The following is a 21,222-nucleotide window of genomic DNA, read 5'->3' on the forward strand; positions in this document are numbered from 1 at the left end:
GTCGAACTGGTACAGTTTGTTATAAATGAAATTAAAAACAAATGCAAAGCTGTCCAAGAAATATTAAAATTAAAAGTCAACATCCCTGATTAGTAAATCAAAATAATAAAAAAAATTATAAAATCCAAAAAAAACATCCAATAAAATGAATAAGATTCACATGAAATACAGTAAATAAATCAAATCTGTCACCAAAAACAAAAAACACAATGACTCTCAAAAAGCCATCATATTGCTTGGCCAAGTAAAGATGGAATGTGCATATCATTTGTCTTTTAAATTAAAGTATGTTTCTAAAGAAAAGTGTCCGGATATGTTTTGCAAGCATGAGATTCCTCCCCAACAAGCTACTTAACCCACTGTTTCCCCTACCTATTTCTCTATCCGGTGGCTCTTAAATGTAAAAACGATGCAATATCCACCAGAACCTAATCTCTAAACCCAGCAGATATTACACACTGCACATATAAGTTTCACACTTAAGTTATGTTTAAGCCTGACAGCCACTATATATATGTGCATCATCCAGCACACAGGGTAGAATAAAATGTTATGTTATGCCTGTTTATATCTTGACATGTTCACCTTGCTGACTATCTTACTTAAAATACTTGCCTACCTAACCTGTGCTTCACTTTTCTAGCCTGTAAAATGTCAAGATTTATATTACACCATATGATGAAGCATGTCTCTTTAACACATAAAAAAGTGCAATTGTTTCTCATGTCATGGCACTGAATGCAAATGTTTGTCTACATTAAGCTTGTTGATGCTGTCGTGGCAATGCAAGCCTGTATGTTAATCTTCTGTTGCACACCAAAATAAAGATTTACAAATATATTTACACTAAAGAAAAGTGTCCGTGTGTAACAAATGGTATTTTTTTTTTTTTAAATTACAAAAACAGTGGTTTAAGGAGCTGATCACCTTGTTATAGCATATGTTAAACAAATGTGGAACAAAAGCATGCCATTTTAAACGCAGTATCTGTTCCTTGCATTTGTACCAAAAATAATGGCCACACTGGCTAATACACTTTACAAAAAGCACGTTGCTGCTGCTGCTGAATATCCATTTTGCATTTCAAGGTTGCTGATAAAATTTATGCTTCTTGGTCTTTTACAAAGAAAGGAATAAAACAAGGCAAAATAATACATTTTGCACAGTCAAGCATTACTGTATTGCTAAAAAAAAAAAAAAGAGGCAACGTCTAGGGCAATAATTGGAAGTAGTGTCTAGGTTTTTCTATATCTAAAAACTGTACTCTCCCTTTCCATAGTGCTGCTCAATTATACAGTTGAACAATTTAGATTTATTCTCCTGTTCTTTTACTCCTATTGTATATAACATGGAGTTCCTGGCATTATTGATGCCTTTGGTGGCTGGAGCTACTTGTCAAGAGAACATACATGCCTTGGTAAAGCTAACATTCTGTGGTTTCTCTGTTAACTAGACTGCCCAGGCTATAGCTCTTTAAATATCATGAAAAAGAAGAGAACTCTTAAAGCACCATACCCAATACTACTTTTATTTTACTTGTTATGATACTAGGAATCGTCACCCAGATACTTAGGATTGTATCTTTTTTTTTTTTATATTTTGAGCACTTTTCATTGTGCTTGTAGTCCACCTCTTCCCCACTGACATTATTTGGGGAAGTCTAGCTTTACCATTTGTATTGCACATACATGTATATCGTGCTCATGCATTATCATTTGCTTAGGTATACACACTGTACGGCTATTTGCCTGGCTCAGAGCACACTGCACAGGGAACACTAATGATTGCAAACATACTCACAACACGGCTCCTTAAGCAGACTGATATAAATGGCATTGATAAACACATGCCATCCAAGTTCTTGGAGGCTTTAATTGGAAAGTTCGCCCTCTTGCAAAGCCATTGAAAGGCACTAGATAAGAAACTCAAAATCTTGTAAACAGAAATGATTTAGAATCAGTTTCCTAGCATCATTTAGACAGTTTCCTAGCATCATAACCACTACAGTACACTACACTGTTTGATAGTAGTGCTTGGAGTGTCCCATTCATTATTAGACTAGATAACCAAGATGATGAAAGTGAAGACATATACCCAGTGCTCCCCCAAGCTATATATATATATATTTTTTAATCACATGTTAGTTGCATTCTCAGGACATGCCCACATTTGTATAAATACATGATAGTATCAAATAAAACAGTAAAAATATTTGCTTTGGAAAAAAAACTGTGAAGATTCAAGTCATTATTTAATATTCACGTATTAAGAGTATCCATCTCTTTATGTGACATTTCCACTCATCAAATAGAAATTTCAAGAAAACTGTCCTCACATCTCCACTCTGGCCTTCAAGCAAGTTTGTTTAATATCTATTTAGTCATCTGCAACAATATTTGGATCCCAGACATAATGGTGATGTGGTAAGGCACAGCAAGCATCCATCAGCAGTGAACTGGAGCAGGATCTGCTTTACCCAAAGGAAATGATCCTGGCAGGGTTTTCAGTGGACTGCATGATCACAATGTACTTGGAGAAACTACCATTTCACATTGGTAAACAAACACTGGAAAAGTGAGCGGCAGTGTCTCCTTGTTGGAGTCTGCTCTGAGTTCCACAAAGCCAACCTGGAAAAAAGTCCATTCATCAGGAAGATTCTTTCTTTCTGAAGTCCGTGATAGCTTTCCATATTGTGCAGAGAGTTCCTCCTCTGTGAATAGACAAAAATAATCATAACTTTATTTTAATCAGACTAACCAGAATGCAGCCGAAAGTCTGACAAGTGACTAAATGCACCAATATAATGAACTCACACCTGTATGCTTGAATTATGAAACTATAGTACAATGGTTTCCAATAAAAATTATACAGGTTTACAGTAGATATTTTTGTTTTTATTTGTAAAAACTCTTAATTTTACAACATTGTGGTACATTTACAAAATAATTGGTAGAAAAGAACGGAAGGATCAAAATGAGCAAATTTACAAATTTCTCAATTTAGACCCAAATTTAAACCCAATCCATTCCCACTTTGTTAAAAACAAACAAACAAAACCCACCATGAGCATAGCAGTTTTTTCTATTCAAATATTGCATGACAAATATATTCCAAAATAGGTTTTAATTAGTTTCAAGAGAAAAGATGTACCACCAATGAATACTAACACAAAGGTGATGTTCTTTCTGAGAAACATTCAACTCCCCCACAGTGCCATTTACATTTATACAGTTTTCACAGACATCAGAATATTGCTTTGAACAGGTGTCCCGGACAGCACATTGTAAACAATAACACTAAAATACAATACCTTAAATTCAGAGATTTTAAATCATCACGTGTAACATGCCAGAGAATATCCTCAAGGTGATATTCTTCTATGATGAACTGAAACAAAACACAAAAATATTAGCAAATATTTTAAAGTAATTTTACTAAAAGACCCGACTATACATGGACGATAAACAGGTGGCACACAATACTTTATGGCATGCAATGCTTCATAATTTCATTCTGTCTACCTTAAAATAATCTGGAGATTCAAGGGAGGCCATACCATATTAAAAAAAATAAAAAATTGTTACTTTGGGTTTATGGAATTGCTTCACATCCAAAGGCCAAGTTCCCTGCTAAAAAGGACACACACACACACAAAAAAAGACGGTGACAAAATTATGTAATGGCCAAAAAAAACCCAAATGATCAATCTGATTTATTTCATTACCCCTACTTAAACCATTTGTGTCACGATACCCCACTCCCTCTAGCATGTAAGTTCATTGAGCCTCAACCCCTCTATTCCGGTGCATCCAACTTGTCTAGTTACAATTACGTGTCTGTTAGTCCACCCATTGTACAGCCATATGGAATTTGCTGGCGCTATATAAATAACAAAATAATAATAATTTGGAGGTTGTCAAAAGGAAAGTAGGAAAAACAGCAAAGTAACAAGATTATCACGGGTCCAATGAGACAAACTACAATATGTTTTGGCCTTAGCACAAAACACATGTAGCTTAAAACCAACACTACTCATCACCCTCAGAACAATATGGTAGAAACTTGCCAGAAGAGACTCACTGCTACAATTTAAAAGGTGGTTGTAACAAGTATTGACTGGGGGGTTGGGTTAATACCTGTGCAATGAACACTGTTTTGTGCTTCGTAAATATTTGTATCACAATAAAAATAGTTTGCACCTTTAAAGTGGTAGAGTTTTGTAATCGGCCAGAAACTTCTCTCCCTTATATGTGGGCATCAACAAAATACAGTCAATTATCTAATTTAAAGATTAACTGTAGCAAATGTATGGTTCTGAACATAGGCCTACATATAAGACATACTCTCCCACTCAGCCAGAGCTTCTCTTTCCAATGGGGCTGAGGAGAAAATTAAATATCTAGGAATCTGGCTCACTGCTAAACGCTCCGACCTATTCAGTGGGATCAGACTTTCTGTTTTTTGGTTAACACTGACAACGGGGGGGGGGGGGGGGGGGAGATTGGGGCACAAACCCATAAATAAAGGTTACTTCTTTAGACATGGCACTCCAACCTTGCAAAATATGATCTTTTTTCCTTTCCTGCAGTTACCCCTGAAAAATAATAAATGTGTACTTTCCCCAGGTATGGAACCTAAGGCAATATCCCAACTGGTAAATCATCCAGTTTCACAAATTCAGCTATTACTTTTAAAATCTTACTGGAGAACTTTTTTTTTTTTTTTTTTTTTTTACAAATATTATGTACATCTGCTTACATGACAGTCACTTTTATTTCTGCTTGAGCAGAACAATAAGTATACGTTATACACAGCAAAATTCGGAATGAGATGACTTGTACCAAGGAGTGTTTATATGATTATCAGCGCATTTTTAGCAAATAGAACAATAAGAGGAACAGAGATTGAGTCAGTCGATAAGACAGTAGATATACAAGTGATATGTTCTAAGCTTGGTCATTATAAAGCTAACCGTAAGAGAACATGAGAGATAACAATTGATTTATCTGGGTAAGTCCCATAGAGGCCCACCTATAGGTAAATTATTTACACAAAGGTGTGGTATGAGAAACTCAAAGCAGATAAACTCTAATAGCACAACATGACTAAGTAAAGGGTTAAACATTAGGACAGATATGTCTTCCAGAGAGCTCTAGCAGAATGGGAACAGGTAAGTAAACCTGAGCTATGTATATATATTACTCTGGTGGTACCACACTGGTCTTTATTTCTTTATATATGCCAGACGTTCAGGCGATTTGCGCTCTATGCTTTCTGTCCTTCCCAGGTTACGGTCTTTTACGTTTACGCATGCGCGTTTGTCGCACGCATGCGTCCTACATCCCGGAACTATTCTTTCAAAATCTCTGACAATTTCGCGCCGTTTATGCGCTTCACGAATGAAACGCACGCTATACAACAAGTGTTCCGGATTAACGGAGATCATCTACAGTATATATACCCACAAGGATGAACCCAGAGATATCCCTGAAGAAGTCCAGCATCTTACCGGACGAAACGCGTTGGATTTATTCCTTGTGTATTTTATTTAAAAAGTTTTATTTGTATTTTATTGTTTATTTGGTTTTGGCAGCCTCTATACCATTGCTCCTGGATCCCCACTGTGGATGTCTGATAACATCACTCAGGAGTTCCATGATTATATGGAGACACGCTACTTTTATATCTTCTATGTGTAAGTGCGACCAATAAATGTGATTTTGTATCGTTATAACAAACTTCACTATATCTGATTTCCTTTATTTCCATATACCTTACTGGAAGACATACAAGCTCATATTCATCGTATTACCCCGGAGAGGGTGACAAGCCTGATTTCACGTTCGTTTGTGAGTGTACCTATATTTTAACTTATTTATATTTTTCTTTATACTATTTTACGCTATGTTAGCTGTCTGATTTTTCCATACAGACCATATCCACGGTTATTTTACCTGAATCCAGGTTGTCCTATTTTATGCTTATTTTACGTATTCTGGGTGTTTTCCACTTTTTTGTTTGGTTGTATATGTATAGGTCTTCCCTGCTTCATCCTATGCCCTCCGTGGACAGAGCACAGTCCTGCACTGTAACGGACCGTTTCAGCATGAAAGGGGAAAAATCCGTTTAGGCGATAATCCCCTTTTCTGGATACAGGCACAGCTACTGCAGAACATCACACTCCCGATCTGGATACGAAATAACACTCCGAACTGGAACAGCTGAACAAGAAAAGCATACAATCGGCTTACACTCTTGGCAGTCAGCTTACAATCCAATCCCCCCCAAGAACGAGACGACACTTCATTTTGAGGGTTAAGCAGGAACTCTAGACTGGGACACCCAGTCTGGCTTTTATTTCCAACTCACACATACAGGCCACACCCAGGGGGAGGCATAAAAGAACCAATGACATAGATGTTACCTCCCACACATCCCCTCCCCTTAGTGTGACACATAATCCCATTATGCATACAGAGTAAAATATACTTTTACACAACTTTCATAACTTTAAAACCATACATCACATTCACATAAAAATACATATCCACAATCAATCCATTCAGGGGAGCAACATATTAAAAAATGGCATGAATCCGACCAGGGGTTTAAAAGTTACTAAAAGTATCTTTTGGGCCCTGGCTTGCAGCATGGCACAATCTGGCTCAAACAGAAGTAAAACATCCCCCACAATGCATCCCGGCTTCCTCCCTTCTGCCCTGGAGATAATTGGAGAAGTAATCCAATTATCTAGGACTAGAGTCAGACTCCATTAACCACATGGTTGCAAAAAGACAGTAAAAGACATAAAATTACATACTGATACATTTAACACATAAAACACACATTTCTACATATCCCCAGTTTAACTGAACACATAAATACCTACATAATATTTAGCAGGGTTAAAGTACCATGTTCTACAGTCTTAAAGGTACAGTATCACAAAAGTCCCAATAAGTTCACGGAGGACCCTTAAAGGCCCAGTAGCAGTAATATAAATCATTACATGCCCACATATAGTTTTTATAGAGCAATATGTCCAGGGGCCGTAGTCGCAGGGCAGGAGGCTAGCAACCAGGCTTCTCCAGTTCACAGTGGCGAAGTTGGTTTCGCCACAATTCTCCCCTTTACCAATTAGACTAACAGGGTATCTGACCTCCTGCCGGTCAGTGCCCTGGTTAGTCCAGCAACCCACCCGCAAAGCAGAAAAAACAGTACAGCCCACCCACAATAAATGGCCACCACACCTGGGTAGAGGAGAATCTTGTCCATGTCCAGGTGTCTCACCACGGCTGTGGGTGGGACCGGTAGGCTGCCTTGGTGGGTTGCTGAGTGGGCAGAGACCAGCGGTACTCTGTCCTGGTGCCAGCACTACCACCGGAGTAGTCTGGTTGGAGCCTGGTTGCTGGAGAAGGACTGTCTCCCCCTGGGATACACAGCTCTGTCGTGGGGGGGTAGGACCGACCGTCCCTACCCCTGGTGCTGGAAGTGCAGAGACTACGGTCCCATCTGCACAGATGTGGGGCTTAACATCTCCCCTTGGTGGGTTAGGCTGCCGCTGGAGAGAGGGTGTAACAAGCTCCTCTCTCTGGATGGTAAACTGCCGCTGGGGAGAGGGGTTAGCAGGTTCCTCTCCCTGGCACTCTCTCTGCTGGTGGAAAGGGGAACCAGCTGTCTCCCCTTTCATTCTCTTGTCCGGCTGCTGGGGTGCGAGACTGACTGTCCCTGCTCCCTGCAGGACACACTGCCGCTGGGGAGGAAGGACTGCACCTTCGGCTCCCTGGGACACACACGGCTGCTGGGGAGGATGGACGACACCATCAGCTCCCTGGGGCACACACTGCCGCTGGGGAGGGAGGACGCTGCTCTCCTCTCCCTTCACTTCACACTGCCTTCTTGGCATATCACTTTGCTGCTGGGGGGCAGGAACAACAACCTCTGCCCCCTGTAACTCAGCCTGCCGCTGGGGAGGAAGGACTGCACCTTCGGCTCCCTTGGACACACACGGCTGCTGGGGAGGATGGACGACACCATCAGCTCCCTGGGGCACACATTGCCGCTGGGGAGGGAGGACGCTGCTCTCCTCTCCCTTCACTTCACACTGCCTTCTTGGCATATCACTTTGCTGCTGGGGGGCAGGAACAACAACCTCTGCCCCCTGTAACTCAGCCTGCCGCTGGGGAGGAAGGACTGCACCTTCGGCTCCCTTGGACACACACGGCTGCTGGGGAGGATGGACGACACCATCAGCTCCCTGGGGCACACATTGCCGTTGGGGAGGGAGGACGCTGCTCTCCTCTCCCTTCACTTCACACTGCCTTCTTGGCATATCACTTTGCTGCTGGGGGGCAGGAACAACAACCTCTGCCCCCTGTAACTCAGCCTGCCGCTGGGGAGGAAGGACTGCACCTTCGGCTCCCTTGGACACACACGGCTGCTGGGGAGGATGGACGACACCATCAGCTCCCTGGGGCACACATTGCCGCTGGGGAGGGAGGTCTGCAAACCCCCTGGCCCGCTCTGATTCCCACGGCAAGTACTCTCGCACTGCTTTCTTCACACGCTGTATTAGATCCTCTGAGAGGTTGGGTCCGCATAAAGCCAGTACCGCGGTGACCTCTCTGTCATACGCCTCTTGAGTGTAGCTGGGTGCCATGCTTGCTCTGCTGCAGTTGGTTCCTTGTAGGTAGGGGCGCTGTACGGGTACTGGCGTTGCCCTCACTTTGTAATCCAGGAATGGTGTTGTCTGTAGCTGTCCCTCTCGTTGTAGGAACGATCCCGCCGCTTGCCACCAATTGTAACGGACCGTTTCAGCATAAAAGGGAAAAATCCGTTTAGGCGATAATCCCCTTTTCCATAGACAGGCACAGCTACTGCAGAACACCAAACTCCCGATCTGGATACGAAATAACACTCCGAACTGGAACAGCTGAACAAGAAAAGCATACAATCGGCTTACACTCTTGGCAGTCAGCTTACAATCCAATCCCCCCCAAGAACGAGACGACACTTCATTTTGAGGGTTAAGCAGGAACTCTAGACTGGGACACCCAGTCTGGCTTTTATTTCCAACTCACACATACAGGCCACACCCAGGGGGAGGCATAAAAGAACCAATGACATAGATGTTACCTCCCACACATCCCCTCCCCTTAGTGTGACACATAATCCCATTATGCATACAGAGTAAAATATACTTTTACACAACTTTCATAACTTTAAAACCATACATCACATTCACATAAAAATACATATCCACAATCAATCCATTCAGGGGAGCAACATATTAAAAAATGGCATGAATCCGACCAGGGGTTTAAAAGTTACTAAAAGTATCTTTTGGGCCCTGGCTTGCAGCATGGCACAATCAGGCTCAAACAGAAGTAAAACATCCCCCACAATGCATCCCGGCTTCCTCCCTTCTGCCCTGGAGATAATTGGAGAAGTAATCCAATTATCTAGGACTAGAGTCAGACTCCATTAACCACATGGTTGCAAAAAGACAGTAAAAGACATAAAATTACATACTGATACATTTAACACATAAAACACACATTTCTACATATCCCCAGTTTAACTGAACACATAAATACCTACATAATATTTAGCAGGGTTAAAGTACCATGTTCTACAGTCTTAAAGGTACAGTATCACAAAAGTCCCAATAAGTTCACGGAGGACCCTTAAAGGCCCAGTAGCAGTAATATAAATCATTACATGCCCACATATAGTTTTTATAGAGCAATATGTCCAGGGGCCGTAATCGCAGGGCAGGAGGCTAGCAACCAGGCTTCTCCAGTTCACAGTGGCGAAGTTGGTTTCGCCACATGCACCATGTAGGAACCTTGCAGTCTTGTAGGTTCAGGGGTGGACATGCTGGAATAAACCGAGGGGAAAGTCTGGGCTTCTTTTGGTTCTTCCACCCCTTCCCAGGCTTCAGCTGTAGACCGCCACCGTGGCTGACTGTCACCTTGTGCGAGAGTGGTGTGCTCTGTGCTTTCCGCCACCATCTTAGGGTTCACTGAGGTTTTCTGAAGAGATCGTCGTCTGAATGAGTGTCCACTCTTCTGTAGCAGGGCAAGTTGTTGCATTATGTGCTCCAACCTATGCCAGAAGCCAGCAAATATTTTGTCCAGTCTAGCCAGGACATCGAAGTGATCGCTGCCGGGACTGACACATGCCGCATCCACCATCTTGGGTAAGTCATTTTGTGGTTTCTCAGTCTGTGTTTCTTCACCCCAGGTTCCATCAACATCAGGGTAGCCTCCCATGGGGTATGGTGTAGGGAGGGGAAGGGTGTTACGGGACATCTGAGTGTAGTGGACTGCTCCTGGGCTCCTCTTGGACAGAAGAACGTCCGTTTCTCCCGCTAGATGCACACCAGGCCACAGGGTCTGATTAGGGGCATGCAGGCTCCCATCAAATTGCTTGTTGCTGCACTGTATGCCCTCTGTGGTGAAGTTGCAATTGGTTGCTCTTGCACATAGGCTTATATGTTTTACATTTTAATGTGGCAGCTGATTAGCAGGCTATGGCCCTTGAGGATTAATGCATGTCCAACATTCGGTAAATCAAAAATTATCATCAAAACTACATAAATAGGAAACAATCCCCACCCATGAGCAGCGGGTAGGGGCCCTAAAAGACAATTGGGGGTGGGATTAGAAACAATAGTCCCCCCAATTGTCATTTAGGGCCCCTCGTTTAATTAAACAGCCCCACTTATTTACTAATACGATGTCATTTTTCCTTAGTATTAGTAAAGTTGGCTGAAAGACCAATCTGTCTAAATTCCTTTGACCCACAGGAGGTGGGTCAAAGCTGGTAAAGCGTTGGAAGTATACATAAGACAAAGTAGTCCCTACTTTGTCTTATGGTTTAAAGAAAACTTGATTACATAGTAAAAAAAGAAGAACAGATCCTGAGAGAGGGAGAGAAGAGGAAGCGATTAGGGAAAAGTTAGTTCGGCATGACAGTGCCACTTTAATAGAACCGAAAATGATTTATGTGCACAACTCTAATAAGAATAAATAACATTTCTATTAATACCTTGTCTATTGTATCTTCGTCCACTTGCTGCTCTCTTAGCCAATAAACAAGATCCAGGTCATCATCACATTTGACAGCCGATCTCGTGTGAGACACCGAAATACCTGGGATATCTGAATATGACAAAAGGTAACATCCTGAGAGCGATTTAGAACTTGATATATGCGATAAATAATGCAAGCAAAGTGAGAATCTACAAATACTTATCACAGCAAATATTTTAATAATAAAAGATATTAGGAAAAATTATTTGATAATAACACTGAGATGCATATAAAAAAAATGCAGCAAGTAATTTTTTTTTTTTTTTTTTTTACATATTTAGCTTTCAGCATTTTATACTTAATTCAATGTGCCCACCTTTCTATCTCTGTTTAAATTCTATTTGTAGCTCTTTCAATCCTATCCAACCTTTGTTTTTCAATATCCGTTTTTTTACTCACTTATTGGCTGTGACTTCAGTTGAAGTTGTTTGATTTCTTTGTCCTTCTCTTCAAGGGCCTGTTTTAATAGAACTTGGAATTCTCTCTCCTTCTGCACCAACTCCTCTAGAAGCCTACAAGAGGAGATCATTTTGGCAAGTGTAATTATATGGTATTAACAATGCAATTATTTCTGATGAAGTTTGATACTGTGCACTTGTGTTGCCTTTAAAGGAACACTATAGTCACCTAAATTACTTTAGCTGAATAAAGCAGTTTTAGTGTATAGATCATTCCCCTGCAATTTCACTGCTCAATTCACTGCCATTTAGGAGTTAAATCACTTTGTTTCTGTTTATGCAGCCCTAGCCACACCTCCCCTGGCTATGATTGACAGAGCCTGCATGAAAAAAACACTGGTTTCACTTTCAAACAGATGTAATTTACCTTAAATAATTGTATCTCAATCTCTAAATTGAACTCGAATCACATACAGGAGGCTCTTGCAAGGTCTAGCAAGCTATTAACATAGCAGGGGATAAGAAAATCTTAATTAAACAGAACTTGCAATAAAGAAAGCCTAAATAGGGCTCTCTTACAGGAAGTGTTTATGGAAGGCTGTGCTAGTCACATGCAGGGAGGTGTGACTAGGGTTCATAAACAAAGGGATTTAACTCCTAAATGGCAGAGGATTGAGCAGTGAGGCTGCAGGGGCATGTTCTATACACCAAAACTGCTTCATTAAGCTAAAGTTGTTCAGGTGACTATAGTATCCCTTTAAGCAAGTTTTAAAGTACAATTTAGAAGCTTTAAAAATATAGAATTGATAGTTTTCTACCTATTTTAGTTGAATGTATAATGCAGCCCTCAAACAACCCATAACAGAGCCTCTCTATTCAAAATAATGTGTACATGAGTAGAAGAGGGAGGAGTACCTTATAGAGTTCTCAGATGTGGGCAGGTTTGTAATGAGGCAATAATACAGTTCAACATGTATATAGTGTAGTATAATTTTATGGCAAGACAGGAGGCTTCATATTTGCTTATCTTTCTTTACTGAAAACTCCCAGCAGCAAAGAAACGGTTAAGAGCAGTGTAAAAAAGTTTAACCAATCAGAGTGCATCACAGCAATATAAACTGTCATCAGGCTCCTCCCAATTCCTCTTTCTTTGCTGCTTAGCCTCCCAGGTGAGTCTATTCTAATTATACTCCTATTTATGCTCAATTTTTATATATATTTATATGAGTATATTACTTTAATATTATATATATTTATTCATTTACTTATTCTAGTATTTTCTCAGCCTTTCTGTGCTTTTACACACTGCTTAGGTGACATGGGCTGACTCCCCAGTCAACCTATAAACACAATTGCCTCTCTTATTTTTTCTACCATACTTGTATTCTTATACTCTTTGTTTAACTGACACACTTTCCCCGCAGCGCCCGGCATTTTGCCGGTCCGCTCCGCTCAGTTTTTTCCCTCACACACTTCGTGTGTTGCCTTGCGTCTCCATAGAGACGTTTCCCGCCCTTTTCTTTCCGCGGCCATTTCTATTTACCTTTTCCCGGGCTTCCTCTCAGCGCCATCTTGCGGAAATTTTATGCGCGGCGGTTCACTCGCATTTCAGCTCCCACTGCAGAACAACGACCCAGCTGTTCGGTAAGTACTTTTTATCCCTTAAAGCCCCAGACCTTTTTATTTTAAATCATTAAGGATACATACTCAAAATTTCCCCTTTTCTTGACAGGTTTTTTCAACTTAAAAAAATCCTTGCTTGATACTGAGGGTGAACCCCTCAAGCCTTTATTCAGAGGGTGACCCCCTCTAGGCTTCCTTCAAGGGTGACCCCCTTTTTCTGCCTCTATACAGGGTAATCCCTATTTGATGACACAGGCACATACCTGTTATTTGATTTTGGACATTTCATTGTCCTTCCTCTCTGGGTGAACCCCATTGATGTATTGTGGATGAACCCCACTGTTACAAAAATTACTTTTCTGTATAAGTCCACCGCCTCATTGTAATTGGTTTGTCTGCATACCAAAATTAAAAATAATTAAAAAAAAAAATAACAATTTTTTAAACTATATATATATATTGTATATTATATTATTCTCTTTGTGGTGACCCCACTGTTATTGACATTATGTCTGATGTGCCAGAACCAGCAGTTTCTGCCGAACTTAAGGCTTGGCTATTCAATGCCATCACTGAATCCATTCCTAAAGCTTTAGCGGCTTTCAGCGAGCAGACAATACCAGCCCCTACGGCGGCCATTACCCAACTCTCAGATTCCGAAGATTCTCACACTTCGGAACATGAAGGAGCCCCTCGCAAACGCCCTTGGAAGGGCGATAGCGCCACCGCCGGTAAAGGCAAAGCGCCCGCTAAACACCCTAAAGTGCCCTATTCAAAACCCAAACATGATAAATTTGACGCATTTGAGGGTTCTACCTCTGATTTTAACCTCCAAGTATTAGACGAATACTACGCAGAACACTCTGATACTGAGGCTCCGCCTCATAAGACATTCCGAGACCTTTATCCATCCGATTCTGCAACTAATGAACCCCTCATACATCTAGAGGAACTCCAATCGGAGTCTGACCCCATAGATACCTTATTTGACACCTCTGGACGCCCTCTATTTGACCCCAGGTGCATTAAGCACCCTAGATCGGCCGAATGGACACCCCCAGACCACATTGCCAAATACTGGAATATTGGTCAATTCACTAAATGTTTTAAACTCTTTATTTTTACTGTGCAAAAGAACATACAGGCTCGTAACGCCACAACAGCATTATCAAGCTATCAATTTACTTACAGGTAGGTACATTGCCATGGTGTACGGACAAGTTGCACATTTTTATTATTTTTTAGTCTAAGCAAGCTAAGCAATATGTCTAAATATTTCATTGGATGAAATCTGTATATCAACCTGGACACACGTATAGACAGGAGGTTGTTAACCAAGGGTGAAGTGGTACGGCTATATAATGGAGCAGATAACTGAAGCCATTATATCGTTGAAAAAAAAGAACACAGGCTGAATAAACTGACATTTTGCTCCCAACAGTATGCTAGGGGTATGTGACTATAGTAGCTCCGCTGCAGCTCCATTGGGCATTATTTAAAATCTAATGCTTTTAGATTTCTGACAAGTGCACGCTTATAAGCTCTTCCATTTTGCAACCTTCGTCTCACTTTAGCTGTTGGCTCATTTGAGGGAGCAGGGTTCTGGCAAGGTGGAGAGTGCGGTTAGTACCATTCCACCACGATTCCGGCTCCACAAGGGCCAGCAACGGAGATCCCGGGTGGGGTGATCTATGAAGGCGCTTGGCGGTGGTGCAGTGCTCTATGCCCAGTAAGTCGTGGGGACCGGTCCCAATCGCCGGGTGTCAAGGCTTTTCTGGTTGCTGGTGTGGCAAGATGGTCTGGGGATGGGTGCCTCAGCCAGCACCTAGCAGTGTTGTTCTCTCAGCCTGTTGTGCATCGATGTGCCATTTTGTCTGCGAGGCGGACATTTTGTCTGTTCGGCTCTGGAATCCGAGAGCGTGGTAGGTGCCTTGGGATCTGTTCTCGATGTGTCGGATCCCTCCAGTGGGGGCTGGGATAACCCTCACCGGCCCGTGGGGGAAAGGTGGGACGGGACCTGTGAGGAGTGTCATCAGGCTGCTGTGTGGCTGCTAGATTTGGAATCAGGGCGGCGGCTGTCCACCCTGCTCTTCTCCCATGTAGGCCGCAGTCTCCAAAGCTTTGTGTAGCCCTCAGGGGCCTCAAAATTCCCGATCTTGGAGTCTGCAGTGGCGTCCACATTGCTGTACTTCTTGGCTGATTATGGGCTTAGTGTGCCATAGTGCTCAGGCTATAGGGCCAGATCCTGCAGAAACCTCTCCCGCATGCGACCGGTCAACATGGCGGTCAGGTAATTTTTCATGATATGAATCCATTCCTTACGCTGACTTGTTTTATTTTACTTCCTTTTATTACACAATTAGATTTTTTGGGGTTGCCCACGGTTCTATATATAAAATCTTCTATTTTGTGCATTCCTGTACAATTAATTTCTTATACTTTTATAATAATTTTTTGTACTTTAAGATATATTTTTTGTGCTTTATTTTAATGTTTTTTTTGGGCGATTTCTTTGTACTTTATTTTATTGTATACACAGTTGATCTATAAATATTCTGTATTTATTATTTGTTCCATTTAGCTCATACTGTACATTTTTTTAATTCTTTTTTACTCTACCCGGCACTGGAGTAATTTTGTTGTATCCACTCTGTACCTCATAATAGCCATTCTTCTAAATAAAGTCATTGTTTTGATTTATGTTTTAGTTCCCACACTTTCCCAGTATTAATTTATCCCAACACAACTTCATGCATTGCTTCAATTTCGGCCCAGTCAGTCACGTGACCGGGACCATGGCGCTATTTAGTTTTTTCCTGTTTCTTTCTATATTTTCTTTGGAAATAAACTTTGTTTTTACAATATTTACATCATTTTAAGTCTACCATCCTCATATGTTTTATCTGTTTAAGTTATAACACTGTTTTAATTTATATTCATGTTTATTAACACAAGGTCACGTGACGTCATTTTCATGGGAAATGAAAATGGGAATTTGTGCTCCTTACACAGTTTGTTTTGAGGTACCTGTAACACTTCGAAAAAGCCTTGAAACAGGTTAAACATTAGTAAAAATTCAACTTTACAATTTATTTTTTTTGTTTGTTTTTTTTGAGCAAGAAACTATACAATGAATTTGGCTATGAGTAAGGTTTCTGACAGACCAAATTAGATATTTAAATATATCAGTGGTTCCCAAACCAGTCTTTGCGCCTCCCTAGCAGTGCAGGATTTAGTAATTATCCAGTTGTGTCTAAGGTGTGCTTAAAACAAAAAAAAAAAACCTAAAAAAAAAAAATCTTAGTCAACTGGGTAATCCCTAAATCCTTGAATAGTAGGGGAGCAGGGACGTTTTAGCCGCGAAAGAAAAACAAGGCATTTGCCTTGGGCGGCATTTTCCAGGGGGCGGCAAAAAAAGCCGCCCCCAAATGCCCAGGGCAAATGTCTTGTTAGCCTTACGGCTAACAAACAATCTGGGCGGGCGGCGCTGGCGAGGGAGCACTTTCCCCTCAGCGCTCTGCTCAGCTCCCTCGCGCGCCGCAGAGTGATGCCAGGATCCGGAATATGATGTCATATTCCAGCTCCAGGTAAACGGCATCATTCTGCGGCGCGCGAGGGAGCTGAGCAGAGTGCTCAGGGGAAAGTGCTCCCTTGCCAGCACCGCCCGCCCGACCAGCAGCCCCACTAGACCCCTGGAGAGGGAGAACCTTCCCCCCCCCTCGCATTCCCAAAGGTAAGGAGGCTTGAGGGGGGTTAACAAAAAAAAAAAAAAAGTAAGTGTGTTAATGTGATTGAGTGTGTCTGTTAGTGTGTGTGAGTGTGTGTGAGTGTCTGTTAGTGTGTGTGAGTGTGTGTGAGTGTCTGTTAGTGTGTGTGCCTGTTAGTGTGTGTGAGTGTGTGTGTGCCTGTTAGTGTGTGTGAGTGTGTGTGTGCCTGTTAGTGTGTGTGAGTGTGTGTGTGCCTGTTAGTGTGTGTGTGTGCCTGTTAGTGTGTGTGAGTGTGTGTGTGTCTGTTAGTGTGTGTGTGTGTCTGTTAGTGTGTGTGTGTGTCTGTTAGTGTGTGTGTGTGTCTGTTAGTGTGTGTGAGTGTCTGTTAGTGTGTGTGCCTGTTAGTGTGTGTGAGTGTGTGTGTGCCTGTTAGTGTGTGTGAGTGTGTGTGTGCCTGTTAGTGTGTGTGAGTGTGTGTGTGCCTGTTAGTGTGTGTGAGTGTGTGAGTGTGTCTGTTAGTGTGTGTGTGTGTCTGTTAGTGTGTGTGTGTGTCTGTTAGTGTGTGTGTGTGTCTGTTAGTGTGTGCGTGTGTCTGTTAGTGTGCGTGTGTCTGTTAGTGTGCGTGTGTCTGTTAGTGTGCGTGTGTCTGTTAGTGTGCGTGTGTCTGTTAGTGTGCGTGTGTCTGTTAGTGTGCGTGTGTCTGTTAGTGTGCGTGTGTCTGTTAGTGTGCGTGTGTCTGTTAGTGTGCGTGTGTCTGTTAGTGTGCGTGTGTCTGTTAGTGTGTGTGTGTCTGTTAGTGTGTGTGTCTGTTAGTGTGTGTGTCTGTTAGTGTGTGTGTCTGTTAGTGTGTGTGTCTGTTAGTGTGTCTGTTAGTGTGTGTGTGTCTGTTAGTGTGTGTGTGTCTGTTAGTGTGTGTGTGTGTCTGTTAGTGTGTCTGTTAGTGTGTGTGTGTCTGTTAGTGTGTGTGTGTGTCTGTTAGTGTGTGTGTGTGTCTGTTAGTGTGTGTGTGTGTCTGTTAGTGTGTGTGTGTCTGTGAGTGTGTGTGTGTGTCTGTGAGTGTGTGTGTGTGTGTCAGGATCGGGACAGGGATCCAACACGCAGAGTACAAACAGTAGCCAGATACGTATACCGGACCTTAGAATGGCCGGACTAACGTAAGTAGTACAGTATAGAATGGTCAAAGACAAGCCGAGGTCGAGGGTAACAGAAGACAGGTAAGCGAGAGACAAGCCGAATCAAGGGTAACAGAGATAAGCAGAGTAAGGTAAACAAGCCGGGTCAAAACCAAAAGGGATAATAGAATACACAAGCACTGAGTGACTAGAACAAGCTAGAACCACGACAGGGCAATGAGCTAATGAAAGAAGCTCTGTTAAATAGCCTGTTCAGAGCAGTAACCACGTCTCCGAGGCGTCCTGATTGGTCCTGCAGCAATTGACTGACAGGTCGTTCCGGGGGAGTGTCCTGATGACTACTTCCTGCCTAGATGCTGTAAAAGGCAGTCACTCCCTCGCGGCCGGCCTAGCATGACCGGATAGACCGCGGGGAAGGGAGCCATCAGACCGTCTGGATGGAGGAACAGCTAAGTCTCTACCTCTTTCGGAGGTAGAGACCACAGGTACCCTGACAGTGTGTCTGTGAGTGAGTGTGTCTGTGAGTGTGTGTGTCTGTGTGTCTGTGAGTGTGTGTGTCTGTGTGTCTGTGAGTGTGTGTGTCTGTGTGTCTGTGAGTGTGTGTGTCTGTGTCTGTGAGTGTGTGTGTGTGTGTGTGTCTGTGTCTGTGTGTCCGTGTGTGTGTCCGTGTGTGTGTGTGTCCGTGTGTGTGTGTGTCCGTGTGTGTGTGTGTGTCCGTGTGTGTGTGTGTGTCCGTGTGTGTGTGTGTGTCCGTGTGTGTGTGTCCGTGTGTGTGTGTCCGTGTGTGTGTGTCCGTGTGTGTGTGTCCGTGTGTGTGTGTCCGTGTGTGTGTGTCCGTGTGTGTGTGTCCGTGTGTGTGTGTCCGTGTGTGTGTGTGTGTCTGTTCGTGTCTGTGTGTCTGTTCGTGTCTGTGTGTCTGTTCGTGTCTGTGTGTCTGTTCGTGTCTGTGTGTCTGTTCGTGTCTGTGTGTCTGTTTGTGTGTGTGTGTGTGTGTTAGTGTGTGTGTCTGTCTGTCTGTTAGTGTGTCTGTCTGTCTGTTAGTGTGTCTGTCTGTCTGTTAGTGTGTCTGTCTGTTAGTGTGTCTGTCTGTTAGTGTGTCTGTCTGTTAGTGTGTCTGTCTGTTAGTGTGTCTGTCTGTTAGTGTGTCTGTCTGTTAGTGTGTCTGTCTGTTAGTGTGTCTGTCTGTTAGTGTGTCTGTCTGTTAGTGTGTGTGTCTGTTAGCTAGTGTATGCGTATCTGTCAGTGAATGTGTGTGTATTTAGAAGGCGGGCAGGGGGGGGGGGGAGAAGGGTTGGGTGGGGGTGGCGCCTGAGTTTTGTCCTGCCTAGGGCAGCACAAAACCAGGATACACCACTGGGGGGGGGGGAGGGAGAACTGGTTTGGGAAATATATTATACATACACATACAAAAGATTTGTCTATAGGCCTAACATTTAGTATATATCCCTTTTCTACACCTGGAATTTGAGCTTATGGTCTAAAGGAGATTGTGGAGAGTGAGACAGAGGGGAAAAATAAATAATTGAAATGAAAGAATTTAATTCTATAACCTTCTTTAGCAATCTACAAAACATTTTACCTGTTGTGCCACCAGCAGAAAATATGCATTTCAAATCTTGAAAAAATAAATTATATATATTTTTTCCCAAGATATCTGCATTTTTTTCTGCCACACCTGCAACCCATAATGAAAAGTTACCTCAAGGTTTATAACTAGGCCCTATCTAATATAGTAAGAATCACTCTGTGGAAGAGACCAGTTAAATAAAACACAATAAACAAAGTGCTGATGGCCATTTGCTGGGGCTTGAGAATTGCAAGATTGTCTCCAATAATAGTAAGTGAGGTAGTATTCAATACAACTGCATATACTTGTACCGACAAATGACAGGTCTATTCATTTCAGGCAAAACTGTATCAGTACCTACCTATCTATCATGGTACATTAAGAGCCAATGTAACAGTAAATGCAATTTTTCTTTCTTTCATTTATGTCCTAGCCTGCCTATAATAATACGGGGACAGATTTAAGTACATACTGAACATATTTGTAAATACGTTCAAGTGGGAGCGAGGGAAGTCATATTTCAAACATTTATAAAGTTACCTGTTTGACTCTATCCTCAGTCTCCCAAGCTGCATATTGAGCGATCTCTGAGCAGTCTGTGAATCATGAGACATGGTTGAGCTGAGAGTGCTTACGCCTGATGTGTGCACAATATCTTCAGTGACAGCATTTGGCCTTGGTATAGACTGTTCTTTGGTCTGTTCATCATGATCGTCCTCCACCTCAATGTCATCTTGGTCTGCTGGGTCACTTTCAGATGTAATACTAAAATGAGGCCTCAACTCTATGGATAAAATGAGCATACATGCCATTATTAATATAGTCCACACAAGAGACGGAAGCCGCACTCTCATCTAGAACCCAGGTGCTCCAAACCAAGGGATGGTAAACCCTTACTGCAACTAAAATAGCATGGTCCAGGCACTCCAGGTATCACATATTCATAGATATTCATGTAGTCAACTTTTAACAAAGCACTTCAAACAATGACTTACCAGGCACTAGGATGGTGATGGCTGTCTGAACAGCCTTTCGGATGATACTGTCTAAAGCAAACATCCAGTGTGGTTTAATGTTGTGATTTCGAAGGACTTTGTTGACCTGATGACACAAAAAGCAATTTAATAAAAAAATAAAATAAATTAAATTAATAAAATTAGCTTTCAGGTTTTCATAATCACATGTGTGTGCAAATAATTGAATTCCACTGTGGCTGAAAGAAAATTCCATTCTCTGACAGAGGCAAAATCTAACAAGGATGGAACACAGTAAGCAGTAAAATGTTGGTCAACGGCTTGATATTTGTAAAAAAAAAAGATCACTGCTGTCATACAACAGTCCTATGAGTAGTACCTTACTATGTAAATAAAGCCAGTGAACTCACTCAAATTGTTTACAATACTCTGTGTGTCTTGTGTCTTATATTTTAGTAACAGTCATCATGATGTATAATTTCCTCCTAGTTATCTAAACAATGCAAACAATTAGTTACAGTAAAAATGTAGGGACGATGTAGATCACTTTATTTAAGTCCTTTCTTGAAATTAATTTATAGTGCTAAATTGCCTGAATAGAAAATGAAAAAGATACAAGGCTTTAGGTTTACTAAATACATATGTGGCCAATGTGATCAGAACTTGGATATTCACAAAAATGGCACCCTGGTCTATTTCTCCAGCTAAACTCACCAGGGTCTAA

The 21,222-nt window shown here is 42.0% G+C and overlaps 1 protein-coding gene across 1 annotated transcript in view; it reads right to left on the reverse strand.

Moving 5' to 3' along the window:
• Positions 1 to 2,263: 2,263 nt before the first annotated feature.
• Positions 2,264 to 21,222, reverse strand: part of MAP3K5 (mitogen-activated protein kinase kinase kinase 5) — a 163,685-nt gene continuing 144,726 nt past the window's right edge. The window contains exons 25-30 of the mRNA XM_063443265.1: positions 20,520 to 20,625; positions 20,065 to 20,308; positions 11,496 to 11,608; positions 11,053 to 11,165; positions 3,311 to 3,387; positions 2,264 to 2,710 (exon numbers count right to left, since the gene is read on the reverse strand). Of these exons, the coding sequence (XP_063299335.1) occupies positions 2,647 to 2,710; positions 3,311 to 3,387; positions 11,053 to 11,165; positions 11,496 to 11,608; positions 20,065 to 20,308; positions 20,520 to 20,625 (717 nt within the window). The 3' untranslated portion in view covers positions 2,264 to 2,646. The remainder of the gene's footprint in view (positions 2,711 to 3,310; positions 3,388 to 11,052; positions 11,166 to 11,495; positions 11,609 to 20,064; positions 20,309 to 20,519; positions 20,626 to 21,222) is intronic.

This window comes from Pelobates fuscus, chromosome 2 (assembly GCF_036172605.1).
Source record: "Pelobates fuscus isolate aPelFus1 chromosome 2, aPelFus1.pri, whole genome shotgun sequence".
NCBI lineage: Eukaryota > Metazoa > Chordata > Amphibia > Anura > Pelobatidae > Pelobates > Pelobates fuscus.